The 17,395-nt window shown below is 45.3% G+C and overlaps 4 protein-coding genes across 4 annotated transcripts; 2 read left to right on the forward strand and 2 right to left on the reverse strand.

Moving 5' to 3' along the window:
• Positions 1-2,017: 2,017 nt before the first annotated feature.
• On the reverse strand, positions 2,018-4,307 carry LOC128303565 (cyclic AMP-dependent transcription factor ATF-7). Its single transcript, XM_053040555.1, has 2 exons — positions 3,235-4,307; positions 2,018-3,167 (listed from the first exon to the last, which is right to left on the reverse strand). Exons 1-2 carry the CDS (start codon positions 4,152-4,154, stop codon positions 2,735-2,737), a joined length of 1,353 nt encoding a protein of 450 aa, XP_052896515.1. The 5' UTR covers positions 4,155-4,307; the 3' UTR covers positions 2,018-2,734.
• Positions 4,308-4,706: 399 nt separating this feature from the next.
• LOC128304154 (2-oxoglutarate and iron-dependent oxygenase JMJD4 homolog) lies at positions 4,707-6,000 on the forward strand. The gene has a single exon (XM_053041304.1). The coding sequence runs from the start codon at positions 4,730-4,732 to the stop codon at positions 5,945-5,947; it is 1,218 nt and encodes a 405-aa protein (XP_052897264.1). The 5' UTR covers positions 4,707-4,729; the 3' UTR covers positions 5,948-6,000.
• Positions 6,001-7,572: 1,572 nt separating this feature from the next.
• On the reverse strand, positions 7,573-9,023 carry LOC128302544 (alpha-methylacyl-CoA racemase). The gene is made up of 2 exons (XM_053039392.1): positions 8,749-9,023; positions 7,573-8,676 (listed from the first exon to the last, which is right to left on the reverse strand). The coding sequence occupies exons 1-2, from the start codon at positions 8,854-8,856 to the stop codon at positions 7,642-7,644; spliced, it is 1,143 nt and encodes a 380-aa protein (XP_052895352.1). The 5' UTR covers positions 8,857-9,023; the 3' UTR covers positions 7,573-7,641.
• A 1,642-nt stretch (positions 9,024-10,665) lies between these two features.
• On the forward strand, positions 10,666-16,172 carry LOC128303824 (FERM domain-containing protein 4A-like). The gene has a single exon (XM_053040900.1). It carries the CDS (start codon positions 10,784-10,786, stop codon positions 14,135-14,137), a length of 3,354 nt encoding a protein of 1,117 aa, XP_052896860.1. The 5' UTR covers positions 10,666-10,783; the 3' UTR covers positions 14,138-16,172.
• Positions 16,173-17,395: the final 1,223 nt, after the last annotated feature.

The following is a 17,395-nucleotide window of genomic DNA, read 5'->3' on the forward strand; positions in this document are numbered from 1 at the left end:
TTCGTATACTAAAACAAACTCTACTGAGAAAACAATATCGAATCTTCTATAGAACGAAAAGCTTGATGACAAACCAGCAACCCGCCCATGCCAGCACAAATTTCGCTCCAAAACATTGCTTAATCAAAAACTCTCCACCAAAAAAGGGAGTGAAATTTTAACGCCCATAACCCACTCGAATGGTGCCAAAGTGTTCACAGCTAATTTCATACCTCGTAAAGGCACGATCTTGCCCGAACGCCGGTACGTGACGTTTTGCCGTAGGTCCGTTCCATCTTTCCGGGCCATTTGGATCGCATCAATCAGTGCCTTTGCCGATGCTGTTGGCCCGCCATCAGGTACCTATAAATAATACTTCGACGGAACGGAATGTAAACGAAACAGTAACATCGGTCGCATCCATGCTGTTCTACCTAGCCATGCTACTACTCATGTGCGGCCGCTGACCAACCACACTGCGGCGGATGCCGATTTGAAGAGAGATGTTTTTTTTTGGTACGCATATCTCTTGCCTCAAAGGTGTGAGCTGGTTAAATACATTCTTTCTAAGGGCTACTTTTAACCGGTCGGGGATCTCTTTCAAGTCTTTCAACTACACATCGGTTTTCACAGACTGACCCGCGGAACTGGAATGGTAACGACAACCGCAGGGTAAACAGCTCTAGTGTCCACATCTCATCCATTCTACACTGCCCAATCCGTTTCCCTACCCTACTCCGTTACCAATGATCCGTATACTTCTGCAACCAACCTCATAACTCTTGTTATGTGACACTTTGGCGCGGCGTTTACGACACGAAACGCAGAAAAATGAAAAGAATTAGTTCAAGGTTTTCTTTCGGTTTGTTTCGGAAAGAAAAAATGGTGTTTTCCCATCATTTCTCACCCCGAAAACACCCAATGCCAGGATCACTACTGGCGCTCGCAGGAAAGCGTGACCACGCAAATTTCATCCCATTCTGTTCCGTCTTTGATCCGCGTGAAGGTGTTTCGGAACATTACACACCTCGCAACACTGCACACGCGGGATTGGCCATTCAATTTGCTTCCACCGTTCCGGCTGCCGGGAATTAAATTGCTGGAATAACGTGATCGCGAATATAAACACATCATTAAACTCGATCACTGTGTTTATCGGATTTGTTGTAGGCCGCGTAAAGCATGGGCTGGCAAAAACCTTCCGGACCGAGAAAGACGCGCCGTGGCGTTTACGCTGTGCAATGATTTTGTTTGCGTTCGTCGGATCAAGGAAACATTGGAATTGACCAGCGTTGGTAAGCAGCTAAAGGTCAAAACAAGCTTGCGGGAAGGCACTGGAGATGGCTAAGCAACAGGACAGTGTTTACATCTTACACGTTTGGATTGAAGATCCAACGGAGAGTGGGAAAATGTAACATACGGTTATCTATCTTCCCGAGTCCATTCCATTGTTGATGGACGGAAAAACGATTGGTGTGCTGCAAATCGATACGAAACATTCCTGCCCGTTGAGCCAATCCGTATTTTGCCATACGCAGGATCTCGATCGCATAATGAACGCACTATTTACGTGCTTTCGACCCGTAAATAGACTCATATTCACTCACCTCACGAATGGTGCAAATCCCGGACACGACAAAAACCAGCTTCAAATAAAACAATCTCGAACAGCTGCACGGAAAGCAAGTAATGTGCGACTTCTTTTAAAACGTGTTTTCCTAATTCCTCATGTCATATTCGGCCTTGCGCTTGTTTTACAATACTGTTCGTTAATTATCCACACAGCTTAACATCAAACTATTTAACTCGCAGAGAAACGTCCTTACTACCGAGCAGCAGATTCATAACTAAACCACCTTCTCTTACCGTGATTCTTTACACGCGTGTGATCAAACATAGGCCACATGAACGGCGCATGCGTTACGCACATGATTTCTCTCCCGATCTTTACCGAGCAGGGAGTTCATACTTGAACCGTTTAGCTGACTACTTCTCGTTGTAGGTTTGCTGAGCAGGTTTATTAAGCAATATAACGCGTACTAACAATTACAATGTTTGCAATGTTGAACAAAGGAACAAATGTGTTGAATAACTATTCCCATCTTTCCCCAAAGCAACACTACGTGTTACGTATTAAACTATTAGAGGGCAAGTCCCATTACCATAGGCGATAGATGGGTGGGTGTGGAATAAGCATCGGGTACTTTCTAATCAGGCACTATTCTATCGCTTTACGTGATCGTTTGCATCCACTAGTTGACGGCCTAAAATGTCTTTATGACTAGGACTTTCAAAGTCCTTTGATATAAACTAATATATGTTGTTAATCAGGTTGATTAGTATGATCGAATTTTGAAAAGGGTTAAAGATTTTTCAAAATTGAAGATAAACAAATAATAACCTCATTGTGCCTTAAAATTTGATCCTAATTAATCGGTTTTGACATAAACTAAGAAATTTAATGTCTACTTTACTTGTACGGCTTTTATCTATATAGATATCTTCTAAACTTTGCTCTCTAGCAATACTTAGCGTTTAGGTGAAACAAGAGGAAACATAATTTGATTCATACTGACTATTTTTAATTCTATTTATGAAAAACATTATTTGTATGGTCAGTATACCGGCATCGCCATTACTTATGTTCAATTATGATAACTTAAATAAAAAATGCCTTTTTGTGGCAGGTTTTAACCAAGGAAAACCTAAGACCCCTAATAATAAAATGAATTTAAAAACAAAAAAAAACATACTCTTATGTTTCCCCGTTCCCATCCTGTAAGGCACTACTACCTGAACCACCACTCACAACGGCGGGCGCAGCCGGTTGTGTGGCCGTCGATCCCATCAAAATGATTATTGGCATACGGTTAAACGTGTTACTATCGATTATGTGTGATGTAATTAATCGTTGCTGTGGGACGGACAGTGGAGCCGGCTGCTGTTGTTGCTGTTCGATTGTGTTGAGCAGTGCGGTACTCGTACCCTGCTGCATAACGGAGGCGTTCGCAGAGCTTTGCAATGTACCCTGCACCAGGGCAACCTTTAAGGAACCGTTACTACGCGTTACGCTACAGTTGCGGTGAGCGTGCTGCATTTCGGCGAGCTGTGTACGCAGTCGAATGTTTTCCTCTTCCAGCAGGTGGTTGCGCTGAAGTTGCTGATCCTGGCTTTTCTTCACGCGTAAGCTGCATAGGAAAAAAGGGATATATTAATGTCGTTGCGTTCGAAGGTATACGGAATTATTTGACCTACCGATAACGTTTAGCGGCCTCCTTCCATCGTTCGTGCTTTAAATCGACTTTCTCGTCCATGGGTTTAGTGAGATCAGCCGGTTTCGCGGGTTTAATGGGCGTTTCCGCCTTATCCTTCACGTGCTTTGCTCGTTTCTTAGCCGATGAGCTCTCCTTCGGTCCTTGCGACGTCTCCCGCACTTTTGCTAAGTGTTCCTTTAGCTTCTCCTTCACATGAACTGTTCCTTCCGCAGGTAGCTTTGTATCCGAAGGGCCGGACGGAATGATGATGACTGGAATCGATGCGCTTGTGTGCGATATGTGTTGTACGGACGGCTTCGGTAGTATATCCACCACGGAAGGCGTTTTACGCTTGGTGGTTGTCTTTTTGGAGCTTTTGTTAGAAGTCATCGCTTGTTCTAGGTGCTGTTGTTTAGTTCGCAAAGACGTACCGATTGCTTTATTCTTTTGCCGTTGCTTTGCAGCGAGATACTCGTTACCAACGGGATCAAGTGACGATCGATCGACACCACTGGGGAATATGTGAGGTGTATGCAGTGTTTCCCCATCAGCAGCTCGACAGAGCGAGACCGTCGTGTGAGGGGTGGCCAACGGGGTCTGCTCACCGGACAGCGAAGAACCACTGCTCGCACCCGATTCGACTGCTCGGCGAAACGTCTCATCAAACGGATTCACCTTCTGCAGGTCCTCAAACAAACCAACCTCTTCACATTTACCAATCAAACGCGTCGGGGTGGGTGTTTGGTCGGCGAAGATGACCCCCGGACCCTTCTGCGGCATCTCCAAGTTTAGGCTCAAGTCGATCTTTTTCGTGTGCACATTGCAGTGCTGCTCGGTGGTAAAGCTTTGCTTGCATCCATCGATTTGGCACTGGAATTCCTCCTTCACTGGAGTATCGGAATGATCTTGTTGCTCCTCCATCGTACTAGGTGACGTCGTATGAAGATGACTTTTAGGGGATTACTTTCACGAAAACACAAGGTGCAAAATTATTCTTAACGACGAATCGATGGCAGAATGGGCAAGAAATCTTGCCAGCATCTTGCAATGCACCTGAACGGATAGTAGCTGATATATTTTACGAACTGATGTGATGTATGCGAAAGTGAACTGTTTGTGGCTTTGCTGGTGGTCTGGTATGTTTTGTGTTGTTTTTGTTCGCGTGGGATGTCAGTGATCGTTCAACAGTGATGGCAGTTTCGAAAAGCAAGTTGTAGCTAGCGTTATTACTTTTTACGAGCTGCATTTGTTGGATAGTTCTGAAGTATTGGAATTCCTTAAATTTATGGATAAATTTACGACGCACGTAGCGTAAACAGCTACAATTATAGAAATAAGAAAAAGCTAAATTTACAAGGGAATTTCTCGCAAGCTGTCATTCGTGGTGACGGATATCGAAGCCCGGTGTGCGAGGTGTGTTTATTTTGCTGGAGTACGCGCGCATTGTTTTTCCGGTGTAAATAATTCCCGCGGGCTAAGTTCCTAAACATAATTGGATGGAAGAAATCGAAATTACTGCCCCTACAACTGATACCGCAATTTCAAATATCTGCCATGAAAAAATTGATCGCGTAATACTGAAAAATATTTCTTATGATCAGTTTTTTCGAGACTTTATGCAACCGAACCGTGCTGTTGTTGTTGAAGGAATAGCAACCGATTGGGAATGCTTCCGGCGCTGGGTTGACCGGTCCGTGGTTCCATCGAAAATCGACACAGCGTATTTGAAGGAGATTTTGCCGAATATTCCTGTACCGATCGCTGACTGTGGAAAGCAGCATTATAATTCGCACGAGAAAATTGAGCTAGCGCTGTTTGATTTCTTGCGATCTTGGGAGTACTATGACACGAACGGCGACAATCAGTCGATGCCAGAAGTTCAACGCAATCGATACTACCTCAAAGATTGGCACCTTCGAAGCGAATGCCCGGAGTATAGCTTCTACCGCACACCAGCCCTCTTTGTGTCCGATTGGTTAAACGAGTATCTCGTCGAAACTGATTCCGATGACTATCGCTTCGTTTACATTGGACCGAAAGGCACTTGGACTGCGTTCCATGCGGATGTCTTTGGATCGTATAGCTGGTCTGTAAACATATTTGGCCAGAAGCAGTGGTATCTGTTGCCACCCGGCGAGGAACAAAAGCTGCTCAATAGTGTCCGAAGTCTACCATTCAGCGTCACGGAACAAAGCCTCCAAGCTGCCGGTGTGACGTTTTTCTCTGTTCTGCAGCAACCGGGTGAAGCCATATTCGTACCGTCCGGATGGTACCATCAGGTGACGAACGTTGAGGATGCCATATCCGTTAATCATAATTGGTTTAATGGGTGCAACGTGACGACGATATGGAGCAATCTTCGCGAGGCGCTAGCAGACGTTCGGCGTGAGATTGATGATTGTCACGATATGGACAACTTTGACGAACACTGTCAGGTGATGCTGAAGGCTAGCTTCGGTATGGATTATGCCGATTTTTTGGCCATCATTCAACATGTCTGTGATAAACGTTTGAGGAGCCTTAAGGATGGTAAACGAGTAAAGCAGATTGATAATTATGTGCTTGGAAGAAACCACGCGATGTATGATCTAATTACCATACGTGAACTGCTTGCGGAGATGCTGAAAAGCAAATCACTGACCCTTTATGCTGATCTCAACGATTTGGCCTCTGCTTGTTTGCAACGAATTACATTTGCGAATATAAATTATTGAAAAACGTGTCATGCGACTTAAATATTTATTATGAATTAGATAAAAGTCCCGTAACCAAGCACAGCTACAAAAAGTGTTTCTTATGACCAATGCACGGTATCACATCTTTGTCGGTTTGTCCCAATCTCGCGTAAATAAGTCGAGGATTACCCTGCAGAAGTACGCTGGGACCAAGACCAAACTTTTCCATCACACCCGGTCGGAATGGTTCTATCAGTACATCTGATCCACGGCACAAGGAGCGGACCATATCAATTGCTTTCGGTTGTTTCAGGTTTAAGGCGATCGATAATCTGGCCCTTTCCGGAACGATATCTTTCGACGATAGCGGCAAGAATGCCAAAGGCACAAATCAACCCACCGCCTACAAAGTCGGCCACTAAATTGATCGGTGCTGTCGGTTTGTTCGTTTTGCGTCCCAGCATCGAAAGTACCCCGGAGAGCGCAATATAGTTAAGATCGTGACCAGCACGAATTGCATGTGTTCCGGTTTGTCCAAAACCTGTCAATCTCGCGTAAATAAGTCGAGGATTATCCTGCAGAAGTACGCTGGGACCTAGACCAAACTTTTCCATCACTCCCGGTCGAAATGGTTCTATCAGTACATCTGATCCACGGCACAAGGAGCGGACCATATCAATTGCTTTCGGTTGTTTCAGGTTTGAGGCGATCGATAATCTGGCCCTTCCCGGAACGATATCTTTCGACGATAGCGGCAAGAATGCCAAAGGCACAAATCAACCCACCGCCTACAAAGTCGGCCACTAAATTGATCGGTGCTGTCGGTTTGTTCGTTTTGCGTCCCAGCATCGAAAGTACCCCGGAGAGCGCAATATAGTTAAGATCGTGACCAGCACGAATTGCATGTGTTCCGGTTTGTCCAAAACCTGTCAATCTCGCGTAAATAAGTCGAGGATTATCCTGCAGAAGTACGCTGGGACCTAGACCAAACTTTTCCATCACTCCCGGTCGAAATGGTTCTATCAGTACATCTGATCCACGGCACAAGGAGCGGACCATATCAATTGCTTTCGGTTGTTTCAGGTTTGAGGCGATCGATAATCTGGCCCTTCCCGGAACGATATCTTTCGACGATAGCGGCAAGAATGCCAAAGGTACACATCAACCCACCGCCTACAAAGTCGACCACTAAATTGATCGGTTCTGTCGGTTTGTTCGTTTTGCGTCCCAGCATCGAAAGTACCTCGGAAAGCGCAACATAGTTAAGATCGTGACCAACACGAATTGCATGTGTTCCGGGTTGTCCAAAACCTGTCAATCTCGCGTAAATAAGTCGAGGATTACCCTGCAGAAGTACGCTGGGACCTAGACCAAACTTTTCCATCACACCCGGTCGGAATGGTTCTATCAGTACATCTGATCCACGGCACAAGTAGCGGACCATATCAATTGCTTTCGGTTGTTTCAGGTTTAAGGCGAGGGATCGTTTACCACCCTGCAGTACATCGAGCGAGTTTCGAGGAGATGCTGAAAAGCAAATCACTGACCCTTTATGCTGATCTCAATGATTTGACCTCTGCTTGTTTGCAACGAATTACATTTGCGAATATTGATGATTGCAGGTAAATTAGTGAAATACGTGTCATCCGACTTAAATATTTATTATGAATTAGATAAAAATCCCGTAACCAAGCACAGTTACAAAAAGTGTTTCTTATGACCAATGCACGGTATCACATCTTTGGTCTGTTGGAAAGCAGTATAATACCTTCCTCGTACAACTGAACAAGTTCTTTGCGCTCCATACCGATTTCCTTCAGTATTTCCTCCGCCATTTCTAGCTCACTTCTTTCCTTCGCTGTCGCGCCGGAATGGGCTGGCGTACGGCTTAGTTTTGGTGCTGGTGTAGGAACCAGCACATTATCCTCAGTTCGTCGATAATCTACAAACACGCCACGTTCACGGTTGTGATGGTACGATTCTGCCTCGTCTGGCGTTAATACCGGAAAGACACAGGCATCCTTTCCGTTGAATATTTCCATCCATTCATCACGCGTTTTCATCTTGAACGTGTCTTCGAATAGTTCTCGTCGCTTTTCTTCATCTTCAAACTGTGGCAAGTCCGCATCCAGTCCTAACCCGTCCAGTAGCAAACGGTAGAACTTGTTTTCGATAGCACCAACGGATAGAAATTTCCCATCCTTCGTTTCATACGTATCGTAAAAATGGGCCCCACCATCCAGGATATTCTCGCCACGCGCTTTACCCCACACTGGTAGGCTTTGGGATCGGAACAACCAGCTTCCGACATATGCAGCACCTTCTACCATCGCGTGATCAATAATCTGGCCCTTCCCGGAACGATATCTTTCGACGATAGCGGCAAGAATGCCAAAGGCACACATCAACCCACCGCCTGCAAAGTCGGCCACTAAATTGATCGGTGCTGTCGGTTTGTTCGTTTTGCGTCCCAGCATCGAAAGTACCCCGGAGAGCGCAATATAGTTAAGATCGTGACCAGCACGAATTGCATGTGTTCCGGTTTGTCCAAAACCTGTCAATCTCGCGTAAATAAGTCGAGGATTATCCTGCAGAAGTACGCTGGGACCTAGACCAAACTTTTCCATCACACCCGGTCGAAATGGTTCTATCAGTACATCTGATCCACGGCACAAGGAGCGGACCATATCAATTGCTTTCGGTTGTTTCAGGTTTAAGGCGAGCGATCGTTTACCACCCTGCAGTACATCGAGTGAGTTTCGAGGATTCTAGACCATCAAACAGAGAGCATTACAACCATGTTAATGAAAGACGATTCTATTACTTCTCAAAGATGTTACCATATCAATCCGCGTGACGGTAGCACCAAAGTCGGCTAGCAGCATACCGCAAAACGGTCCCGGGGCCAAGCCAACGAACTCGATAACCTTTATTCCCTTCAGAGCCATGTCGACGACCCTTCGTTGTTTACGCGGAAGACCATTCGTAGACTTTGGCAGTGGAAGGACTGAACTTTGGAACCGTTGTTTTCATCCGGAAATTATTAGGCAATGGTCCAATAAACTTCGCAGAACTGTAACACAAGATGACAAATTGTATTTTCTTTTCGTGGAGTTCTGCTCATTGCATTCAAAATAATCATGAGGGGATGAAATGATGCTGATTATTGTAAAAATTGAATTCACTGTATCCACCTTTGCAGATTCGCCTCCGCTTTATGTGAACGAATCGAAAAAGTACAAAATATTCATAGATAAGGAAGAAAAGGAGTACTTATTGATAATAATAGAGAATATTAATTTCGATAAAAATCTAAATAAACGTGCATAGTAAAAAATAAGGCAGAAAACAATACAGGTTTGATTGTGCCGAAACGGTACAATTTGAAATTGTACAGCTCTAGCTTTGCGGTATTGTATGCTCGAAATGTCATTTGCAAGTCAGGACCGGTGGTCCAACGTGCTTAACCACTGTGCTCCACTGTGCGTGAAGCATAACACGCACACGCACTCACATACACTCACTTAATTATGCACAAAAATTCCACAGCGCGTTGATTGTGTTTCGGAGCAGATTTGTTCCGTCGTCCTAATTTTCATTTTATTATTATTTACTTTAGTTGCGTTGCGTTTTAGTTTAATTTGTTTGGACCCATTTTAACTGCCGTGCAGTGGCTCGCAGAAAGTGAAGTGCTTTTCGTTGTGGTGTCTTTTTACGTCGCCGTAAGTTTTGGTTTTGTTCGTGCGCTTTTAACAAAGTGGCTTCTTCGCTGGCTGGCCCATCGTCACAGCACGTCAAAGCAGAGCAGTTAAAGTGCTGACCTCGCTTGTGGAACTGGCAGGACCCACGGGGCAGGGTGTCGATCGGTGTAGCGCGAGTGGGACGGATCATAAACGTTGTAATAACGTGGTGAAGAAAGCGAAGCGGAACGGGAAACTTGCGAATGCAAATAAATTTCCGTACATAATAGCCAACAAACGGGTGTGCGTCGCCAGCAGGGCGTTTTTTAAGTTCGCGTTTTCATTTCGGGCGGGTCTCCAAAGGCGCCCCAGTGCAACGGAAACATACGGTCCACTCTCCCTTTTTTGTGCATAGCAAAGCCGCACAAACGGCAAGGATTCGCAGCAAAAGAAGAAAACGCGCCCCTTTTTGAGTCATACCAAACGGGGAGAAATTTTCGATCCCCCTAAAACCCACCTCAAAGAGACAGGAGCATAAGAGCCAGAGCCACACACAAGAATAGCGAAACAACGAAATGCAACGGTTCGCAGCACAGCAGGCTACGGAAGATCGCGAAATTACGGTATATCATTTGAAACCAACAGAAGATCGCTTTTTGCGCGATTCTGCACGCTAGCCTAATTGATAATGTGTTTTAAATTTTGTATTTTAGGGCATTCTACGTGTGAAGCTCTTGTTGTGAAAAATGAACCGTTCCGTGCATGGTGGCGTGCCTTATCGACTGTTGGCACCGCCGAGTTGCTCCGAAATGGTGGGAATGTTCGTATGAAGCATGTATGATTCAACAACGACGAGTGCAGTTGCCGCAAGCTTCCTTCACGCGACCGATGCGCTCGGTTTGATGAGGGTCGCTCGCGTTGGATGATGGATTGAATGCGCAAATGAATGATTCACGATCGTCTTCGAAGCAACAAACGAACGAATAGAAACAGCTCGTCTGATAGTGGAGATTGCAATAGCGACAAGCGTGTAGCAGAGAGCCCTCTTCAGTGAAGTATTGTATAGAAGGGGCAGAAAATACGATCGTAGACATATTATTGGCACGGTTTGCAGCGGTTATCATCGAATTACGTCCGAGGGGACTAATCGGTGATAAAGCCTGTAAACGCGCTCGTGAGTCTGTTATTAAATACGATGGGTGATGCGAGGGTAAAGCAGCAGCCCTTTTTCGGGAATCAAACCCACCATCACCATCATCATCAGACTCACGAATCGCCCTCCGGTACAACATCGAAAGCAAACGGCACCGTAACCATGGGAACGGTGGTTATGGATCCAAAGCATGCCACAGGTGGGCTGTTACCGGCAAGTCCCCAACAGCAACCGAGCAAGGATACAATGAGCGGTAACAACGGTACACCTGTTGCGGGAAAAGACAAGAGCCCTGCTAGTCTGAAGTACGAACAGCTGAAACTTCGCAAGCAAGAGTTAGAAAAGCGCCTCAATGAAAAATATAGCCAACTGCAGCAAATAAAGCGCGAAGAAGCGCAACTCATTGGGATGTATCCGAGTGATTTTAGCTGCGGCATCGGTCCGTCCAGTTCGTCGGATGGGGTTAATGGAACGTCCGGAACGGGTAACGGCGGTGCTGGAACGGGCAACGGAACTGCGCCAACGTTGCGACGCAAAATCGGTACCAGCTTTAAGCTACCGGAAAATCTTCTAAACAACAAAGAAGATGACATTAACAAGCTACTGCTTGAGAAACAAATACAGCAGCAAATATCCGAAGCATCGCTGCGGCTGGCAAATGATACCGGGCAACCCAAATCCGTTCGCCGAACGCATAAACAAAATTACGAAATGGCTCAGCAGAAGCTGCTAGCGATCAACCAGAACTTAAGCGTACTGAAGAAACGTCAACAGCAGAAAGAGCAGCAGCAACAACAACAACTGAAGGACCAGCAGGCGCAGCAAGCCAATGATCATCGGCCCACCTCACGGGATGATATTGATCTGCACAAAACGGCTCAGGTGAATCGGTTCCGATCGAACAGCAATAGCAGCAGCATGTTGATGCACCTTTCCGAACGGCGAAATTCGGTCAAATCCAATACCTCTTCCAATGCGTCCGGTAGCATTACGGGGCATCATATGATGCAGCAACATCAGCATCACCAACAAATGCTGCAGGTACAAATACCAGGCAGTCATTATCACCTTTCGCAACAACAGCAGCACCAGCAACAGCACCAGAGTCAACAGATATCGCCGTACTCGATTCACAGCGGTATTATACCGTCTGGTTCGCAGAGCATGACCTCAGCCGCCTCGGCGGCAATGATATCCCAACTCAGCATGCTACGACACCGTGCCCGAACGGATAGCTTTCCGGGTATAGCGACAAATTACGATTCCGCCTCGGCTGGTTCCGGCACGACGGAACAAAGCCTTAAAATGTCGCCGCTCAGCGGAAGCGGTAGTATTGCGAGTGGAGGCAGCAACATGCAGCAAGCAGTACCGTCCACCCACGGCCATCATCATCTACATCCGCATCACCATCATCATCATCAGATCGGTCCGGGACCGGCGAGAATGAACAGACTGATACAGCAACAAATGGGGATGAGTTATAGTCCGCCGGCTCCTGGTGGCGCCAGCACCACTACCACTCCTGGATACATTCTCTCCCCTACGTTGGTTGGCGTATCGCCAGGTGGAAACGGAACCGGCCAAGCATTCGTTTACGATGCGAAAGTGATCTCAAGGCTGCAAGGTGGTGGCGCAGGTGTTAACAACAATCCTCGCTCACCGCAAGCAATATCCGCTTCTTACGGTCACATTATAAATGATCAGAACTATTGCCCCAATACGATGGCTGCTGCGGGACAAAGCGCAACATCTACAGGTGGAGCTACCGGTTATGAGTATACGACGCACGATACAGCCGCGTCATCTGTCCCGGCCGGTCTTGGGGGATATTGGATGACGTTAGAGAATGGTGAAAAAATATGGTGTTCCGTCGATAGTCGTCAGTTTTCGAGTCTTGACCGTAAACAACAAAGTACCGGTGGTGGCGGCAGCATGAAGCTGTCGCGTACGAGCACCAAGCTGAGCGGAGGTGGCCCCAAATCCTCCGGCCAGTTCGGTGCAGTTACACCGGCTGTGAAATCTTCCTCCCTGGGTAACTTCCAGGAGTACATCGGGAAATCGTCATCGCTGGATGACAACGACATGATGTCTGTGCAGCCGGATGCCATCTCGGTCACGTCCGGGTCGAGCGAGCATAAAAAGCGCGAGAAAGTATGGCGCGAAACATCACTTGACAGTCCAGTGGTAAAACATAAGGCACTGCCTCCGGTTCCACCTTCACTGTCCGGCCAAGGTCAAATGTCACCATCGTCAATCGGTAACGGACAGTTGATGGGTTCATCGCATGGGGGAATGGTACCACAGTCGCCTCCGTATATCCCACCGATGAGCAGCAATTCTTCCACCGCTCCATTGCACATTAACACGAACGTTTCTGGATACGGTGGGCCATGCTCGCCTTTGCTACTTTCGCCACAACAGATGCTATACTATCAGCAACGTCAGCAACAGCTGCTGGAACAACAACGGCAAAGGATGAAACAGCAACAGGTGCAACAGCAACAACAATTTCACACCGCTTCAAAGCAACAGGAATCCGTGTCGCCTCGGTCACCGATGGCTTCGATAGGTGGTGGAATTCACACAGCTGGAACGGCCGGAGATCATTACAATACCTATTCGTATCAATCGCAACCAGAACCTCTAATTATGCCACCCTATCAGTCGCGACATCAACATCCACCACCTCCTCCATTGCCACCACCGAACCAACACCATTATCATCATTCGCAGCAACTGCAGAATCGTTTAGAGCATCCACCCTCGACGCCGGCCCAACCACAGCATCTGGATCTCTTGCCACCCATTTCCGCCCATCATTCGCCCTCCCTCGGTCATCATCGTGCAACGAGTGCTCAGCATCAGGCCGATTCCGGCTATTATCCCCATGCGGGACATCTCTCCAGCACGCTCTCCTCCCGCCATCCGGATCTGGTCATTTCACCCACACTGTCGCAAGCATCCTCCCACACGCTTACCTCCGTTGTGCAGGCGTTACCGGTCATTGGTGGTTTAGAAGAAAACGGACTTTCTGGTCCATCCTCACCAACTCCTTCATCCGGTAAGGTACAGGGAACAGCAGCCGCGCCACCATCCGACATACAGATGGAATCACCGAAAAACATGACCGTTGTGCAGCAGGGAAAGATTATGCCCTACAAGGAAGTGACGAAACCGTTTGAGATGTCCGATTTCTACAAATATTCCACCAAATACCGGCAAAAGCAGCAGCAACAGCAGCAGCAGAACCAAGTGCAACAGTTGTCCCCATCGGAGGTGGGTAGCCCGATAGGGAACGATGGTGATCCGGCAGGTGGTGGTGACGGCATACATAAAGGCATCTACCAGCCACCAAATCGGTCGATCTGTCAACCGCTCGTTAACCACTACAACTGAACCCACGAGTGTGAAAAAAGTGCGAAAACAGAGAGGCATGCACAATACGGCAATTGTAAAGATTTCAAAGTTGACCCTGAAAACATATTTATTACGATAAGCGTTTAATGGGGCGTTTCGTCCCGAAATCAGTAACTATAGGGTGCTGGCAAGAATGTAACTAAGACTATTTGTACCTGTTGCGTGCGTGTCTTTGTGGACACGATGGGCAGTAAAGACGGGGTTGTAAACAAGGCTTGTCCATGATTTGTTTGCAGATTGTGGCCCAACCCAATGTGTGCGGTTGGATTTTTATGTTTGCCGTTTTGTGCTACACATTCATTCTGTGTCGTTATCGCAGCGGCTCTGTTTGTCGATAACAACGGTTTTCTCTCTACCCCTTTCCTGGCAGATAGGGTTCTGAACTGACTTCTGTATCAGACGCAAGCTCCGGGCACAGGTCTTTTTTTCCATTTCTTTACTTTCTGCGTTTTGGGTGTTTGTTGTACATTGTACAAATGTGGAAATTGGGTGCAATTCTTCTCCTCATTTCTTGTACTCTGTACAAGACTGTTTAGGACGATGAATAAGAATGATTAAATAACCGTTCGTTCAAAACGATCTGTAAAATCATAGTATTTGGTTAGATTAATGTTGTACGACCGTAAACACCGACTCTATCTTCTTAAAACGCCTTCTATGTTCTAACAATGTTGATTTTAAGTAAATTTCCAACTCTGCAAACATTGGCCACTTTAAACATTATGCAGTACTATAATATTCATAGATCTTATTTGTAATAACGATGTTACGATACTCCAGCTGGTATCTGAACAGGAGGGGGAACTAGCTGAGACGAAACGGTTTGATGTGTTGTCGAATGTGCTTTTAATGGCCACAATGTGGCGTCCGATACGCAAGCATTCTTGTTTCCCGGTGTTGTTTTGCGAACGGAGGAATAGTTAATGTAGATCGATTCCGTATCAGCGACGCTAGTGAGGCGATAAGTGAAACTAGAGATTGTTTACGTGAGATTGTTTACATGTGAGCAGAGGCAATCTATTACTGCAACATACCAAAAGGCAAAACGTGGCGTACGCATATCTGGACGATATATGTGTCATGCCTCCAAGATATATTTAACCAATATTTTCGCTAAAGACTGAAATAGAAGGAACATCAAACCCCCCTCTCATTGCGCCGAAGCTTATGTCTTCCGTTTCCTACATACAAGACTTACTACCGCATTTCGGATGTGTTTTTTTCTCCAGTCAGCCGGACTAATGATACAACGATAATAAGTAATGAAATTCAGCAAAAGACTTGCAGCATTTGACATAGAGAATAGCAGGCGCAAGAGTTAGATATTTGATAAATAGAAACCCACTGGGGACGGACTAAGGTTAGATGAAACAAGCGTGTGTGTGGCCTTATGATCCAGAGCTCTTATTTTTCTCACCCGACAGCACAGTTGCACCTTACTAGAGGCAAGGGGCAAACTCGGTTATTTAATCAGGAACATTGTACTTTTCATGATATATGTAGCTAACTGTACTACTCATTACTGTTCTTACTCTTTACTCTGATAGGAGATAGTTAATTAGTTGGTAAGCGTTTCGTTAACAGTTAGCTGCAACACACGTTTGACTATTGCGGGATACGCTTGTTCAAATCTTCCATAAGTTAGTAAAATCAACGCTAGAAAGGGATCGTTTAACTCATGCTCATATCCGTAACGTTCGGAAGGTCATTTGCACCCCGGATATCGATCCCCTATTATTCGGTTAAAATTGAAGAATTTGTAATACAGATAGCAATGCAGCGAAAGTAAGCCATAGCGGGTTTGCTATTATACGATGCATTAGGTAATGTAATAGAATCGAAGCTATGTCTTAGCTAGTAAGGAAGGTGATAAGCAATGTAAGTATGTAGCTCGTGCATCATGTATGCACAATAGATCAATAGTTGTGGGCAGTTTGTTAAAAAGATTTAACTTAGATTGGTTAAAAAGAAATTATACAGCGTGCAGAGGAGTGCGAAATAAAAAGAAAATTTTTGGTGCATTTTGTTTTTTAGATTATTCTTACTAGTTTTTGGGTGAAAGTATTTAGAAAAAAGTTCACCATTTAAATCATTGCGGGTTGAATCATACCTTCAACGTGGGTAAGTCTAAATTTTGTATACTTTGATACCTTGCTAGCTAATCTGCCCGGTTACAGGGTCGTTGTGTACGTAAACTCAAAGATGTTTAAAAAGAGGGTTTCTTCCCAATTGGTGGACGTTGTTAATTTTATTTTATTTAGTTGAATAATTTGTCATATTTCACATCGCCCGAGATGCCTTGGCTTGGCTCTTATAAAAAAAAAACTATTCGGCAAAGCATATTCCAAGTCACATAGAGCTATTGTTGTTATTTTAGGTTTTTACAGACATTGAGCCTTAGCGGCTTCGTCTCTTAGTCTGAGATTTGTTGGCCGTTTGTCTGATCAGGACATCTTGCATCGTGTTTTAGATATTTGGCCATTGTAGTTCATTAATCCCGGACCTTGGCCAGTTATCACGAATGAAATGTATCGTAAAAATATATGACACGTCCTGTTTGCATTTAGCTCCCACCTGGACTGTGATGCTCATATGCGACATATCATTTTAACATGAGTACTATTACTATTACTAAATTACACTTAAGCAGTTCTTAAGAATCTTGCGTCAGAATATACCCTTATCTCCTATCATGCTTTTCGTACGCACTGCACATAATTTGGTCGAAAGTCGACGTCTTTCACAATGGGAAAACCCGCAACTGATTCCATAAGTCTAAGGTCAAGTAGGTATTCCCATTCAGGTACCACTGGTTACACATGAGTTTTTCTGACTTTTTCTACCGATACAGTATATATGAGTCATACTTTTCCATTAACAGGCACATACATGTTTAGATTTCATACGGTGCCATTTTATCAGTTACGGGTAAATAAAGTTAAAAAAGCCCAGAATTAACAGGCCAAGATCTCTTGATGTTGTTCTCAGCTTGTATAATGGAATATTTAAGCACAGGCGAACTGCAAAAAAAAAAATTACCCTACAAAAATCTTCACGTCTCGTAAAAACTCCATACATTGACGGCAATAATTCTGTAATTACAAACCCGAAATACCCGGTGAAGTACAATGTTCAAGAAGATGGTGGCAGCCAGTTCTCTTGGCTGGTATGATTTGAACTGACGATTGTTGACTATGATTTAACCGAGCCTTTAATTCAAAAGATGTTTTCCTGAAG

The sequence above is a fragment of the Anopheles moucheti genome, chromosome 3 (genome assembly GCF_943734755.1).
Source record: "Anopheles moucheti chromosome 3, idAnoMoucSN_F20_07, whole genome shotgun sequence".
Lineage (NCBI taxonomy): Eukaryota > Metazoa > Arthropoda > Insecta > Diptera > Culicidae > Anopheles > Anopheles moucheti.

Bases quoted from the DNA above. Each gene is read 5' to 3' on its own strand.
- LOC128303565 (XM_053040555.1), bottom strand. From the start codon at position 4,154: ATGGAGGAGCAACAAGATCATTCCGATACTCCAGTGAAGGAGGAATTC. The intron at 3,168-3,234 runs GTAGGTCAAATA...TTTCCTATGCAG, and splicing joins GAGGCCGCTAAACGTTATCG to CTTACGCGTGAAGAAAAGCC.
- LOC128304154 (XM_053041304.1), top strand. From the start codon at position 4,730: ATGGAAGAAATCGAAATTACTGCCCCTACAACTGATACCGCAATTTCA.
- LOC128302544 (XM_053039392.1), bottom strand. From the start codon at position 8,856: ATGGCTCTGAAGGGAATAAAGGTTATCGAGTTCGTTGGCTTGGCCCCG. The intron at 8,677-8,748 runs GTAACATCTTTG...TTGATGGTCTAG, and splicing joins CCGTCACGCGGATTGATATG to AATCCTCGAAACTCACTCGA.
- LOC128303824 (XM_053040900.1), top strand. From the start codon at position 10,784: ATGGGTGATGCGAGGGTAAAGCAGCAGCCCTTTTTCGGGAATCAAACC.